Source organism: Antrostomus carolinensis, unplaced genomic scaffold (assembly GCF_000700745.2).
Source record: "Antrostomus carolinensis isolate BGI_N321 unplaced genomic scaffold, ASM70074v2 scaffold19653, whole genome shotgun sequence".
In the NCBI taxonomy this organism is placed as follows: Eukaryota; Metazoa; Chordata; class Aves; order Caprimulgiformes; family Caprimulgidae; genus Antrostomus; species Antrostomus carolinensis.
Window position 1 is genome coordinate 35,449 of NW_010304769.1, and position 3,053 is coordinate 38,501.

The 3,053-nt window shown below is 51.6% G+C and overlaps 1 protein-coding gene across 1 annotated transcript in view; it reads left to right on the forward strand.

Moving 5' to 3' along the window:
* The first annotated feature begins 178 nt into the window (after positions 1 to 178).
* SPINT1 (serine peptidase inhibitor, Kunitz type 1) overlaps positions 179 to 3,053 on the forward strand; it is a 19,554-nt gene continuing 16,679 nt past the window's right edge. Inside the window, exon 1 of the mRNA XM_010164578.1 lies at positions 179 to 593. Within this exon, the coding sequence (XP_010162880.1) occupies positions 179 to 593 (415 nt within the window). The remainder of the gene's footprint in view (positions 594 to 3,053) is intronic.

Here is a 3,053-nt window from a genome sequence, read left to right on the forward strand (position 1 = left end):
TGGGACCCACTGGCCACCCCAGGACGAGTGGGTACAGAGTGGCCGCAGCCACGTTTCAGGTCCCCGCTCACCCTGGGGTTGCCTGAACCTGGACACCATCCCTCTTAGCTTCACCTGTCTTCTCCCTTCCTTTAGGAAAGAATTAAGGTCTCAAGGAGGTGAGGATCAGGGCACCAAGATGGGTCCATGGTTTGTACTCTGGGTCTGCTTGGTGTTGGCGGTGGACTTTGGCAAAGGGCAGGAGGAAAAACCCTTTGGTGAAACATGCCTGGAGGACTTTACAGCAGGGATGCTGGATTTGGTGCTGGATACAGATGCCTCTGTCCAGAACGGAGCCACCTTCTTGTCGTCCCCCATGGTCCATCGAAGCAGGGACTGCATGAGAGCCTGCTGTAAGGACCCGGCTTGTAACCTGGCTCTTGTGGAGAAGGTCCCAGGCACAGAGGAAGACCACATCCAGGGCTGCTTTCTCCTCAACTGCCTCTACGACCAAGCTTTCGTCTGCAGGTTTGCCAGGAAAATTGGCTTTCTCAACTTCTTGAGGAAGGACGTGTATGATGCCTACCTGGCAATGAAGGATCACGGATCGAGTGGTAAGGTGCCTGTACTGGATCTGTGCAAACTGGGGCTGGAAGAGCACTAAGGGCCACTGGTGCCAGCTCCTCCAGCCGTCATTTGTGGAGCTGTGCTGCCTAATGGTGGGGATAAAGTGGTGTTAAAGGGGGTTTCTATACGCACCTCTGCTGCAAAGGTTTTTGCTAACTTTGATCAGCTCAGTTAAGATCCGTGCCTCAGTTTACCTGTTAGCAAATGGAGAGGGAGTTGTTCTTTAGCCTATTTGAAGCGGGTGGAGCGAGTGTTTACCAAATGCAGGCTGTGTTTTTGATGCTTGACAACATAGAGAAAAAGGTATTGTTTTTCTTCTCCCTCCCCCCCGGCCTTTGAGGTTGGAAAGTGAAATCCTCTAAAAATCACTGCGTTTTAAAAGGCTGCATTAATCTCTTAATTGCTCAGGGGCTGGAGGCAGGACACAATCCACTTACCTTTCATTTTGCCACAGCTTGAATCTTGTGAGCAGGAAGCTGGATGTGAAGTGTCTCAGTATCGCTCTGCTTGTTGGGACTGGTCCTTCCTGCCAGGGGAGGGAGAGGGAGCAGCTTGGGGGAGCTGATTAGAAAACTCCCCCTTTGGGGGTGGGTTTCTTTTCCCCAATCCCTGGTTCCCTGCTCTGAAAGATTACACCTGGACCCAGAAAACCAGGTGGAAAACAAAGTAATCTGGAGCTGCCTACCTGCCCCACACTTTGCCGTCACCAAAGAAAGGCAGTGTGTTCAGAAACACTGAAAACATGGCAATTCCTCCTTTTGCCTCCTTCTTCCGTGTTTTGGAGGAAGCCTAATGAGGCTGGGACGTCTCTAGCCTGGCTGGCTCTTTGGCAACCATAACCAATTTATTACATGTTGGTGCCTGGGCAGGGCTGTTAGAGGATATCTGTATGGGCAATCCTCCTCACACCCCCTCCCAGCCCAGCTGCGACGGGGACAGAAGGATCTGTGAAGATAACAAGTGGAGCATCCAGGTGGGCACATAGGCTTGGGCAGAACAGGTCTTTGATCTTCTACTGGGATATGCCAGCCTGTGAGCTTTGTAGGTGCTGGAGGTGTGAAATGGCACCAAACCCCTCACTGACCACTTTTGTCTGTCCTAAGTTGCAGGGCAGGGGTTTCGGAACAGGGCACATCTCTGGAGCAGCCCTTGAGTGTTGCTGGTTTGAGCAGCGATATGGCAGGAGTGGTTCTCCTGTTCTCTGTCTCTCCTAGTTGCTTCCCAACACATTTTAGGGCTTTCTGGTAAATCTCTATCTCACTGTTGCAGTAGTTGTCCTGTGTCTCCATTCCAGGCTCAAAATCCTTTCCACAGGAGCTGCAGTTAATGAGGAACTGAAGCCCACATCTCCAGGGCTATAGATGGCATGCTGACAGCTGTCTGAACTCCTGCATGCTTTGTTGTAGGAGGAAAAGGGAATGCCTCATCTCCAGTACATCCTGATTTCACAAGATTAGATTAAAATACAATGTATGGTTGAGCAATTCAGTCTCTTCACCTCTGTGGACCAGTGCCCCATAGAAGGAGACTGCAGTCCCCTCCTCCTTGGGCTGGTCACAGGGTCTGGCATCGCATGTATGTGGGTCTCTAGAAAGTGTCCTCAGGTCACTCAGCATTCTGTGCCACCAGCAGTGCAGTGTTTCCCACGCTATGGCACCTAGCTGGAGCATCCCAGCCACTGATATCTGGTCTAGTGGAAAGTGTCCCTGCTGATGGCAGGGGGGCTGGAACTGGATGATCTTTAAGGTCCCTTCCAACCCAAACCAGTCTGTGATTCTATGATGCTATGGTGCTGCCTTGCAGACCATCCCTGATGCTGCTTTTACAGATGCTGGGATGGCTGTGGTGGAGCAGGAAGACCCAGGAGGGCTTATCAGGGAGAAGTGAAAAACATGCCAGAAATGCTGTTAGGGATGCTCTGCCTGCCGAGGCGGGCATGCCCCTCCTCGCTCACGTGGGGCTTGCGCCACGATACCGCTGCGGGTGTAGGAAGGGCTCGGTCCCTTCTACACCCCGTGTTTGTACTCTCGGAGGGTACAGGGTGCCGGGCAGGTCTCCAGCTGTAGCAATGGACACTGGGAAGCTTGCTACTTCGTGTTTGGGTCAGGCTGCAAAGTTCATGTTGTGCTTCGATGGGAAATGGGTTTCCCTCTTCTCCTGAAATTTTTAGGCATTGTCTTTGACTCATACCAAAAGCTTTCTGAATCACCATGAATGACATGGGAGGGCTAGCAGGAAAAGAGACAAAGGACTATGACTATTTATTAATCCAGAGCTGAAAAGGAGTTATTTTACTGGAGACATAGCAAATGATGACAAGGGCTAAATCAGACCATACAAGCTGGGGCCTCCTCTCCACAGCAGTTCACAGAATCACAGAATGGTGGGGGTTGGAAGGGACCTCAGGAGATCATCTAGTCCAACCCTCCTGCCAAAACAGGTTCCCT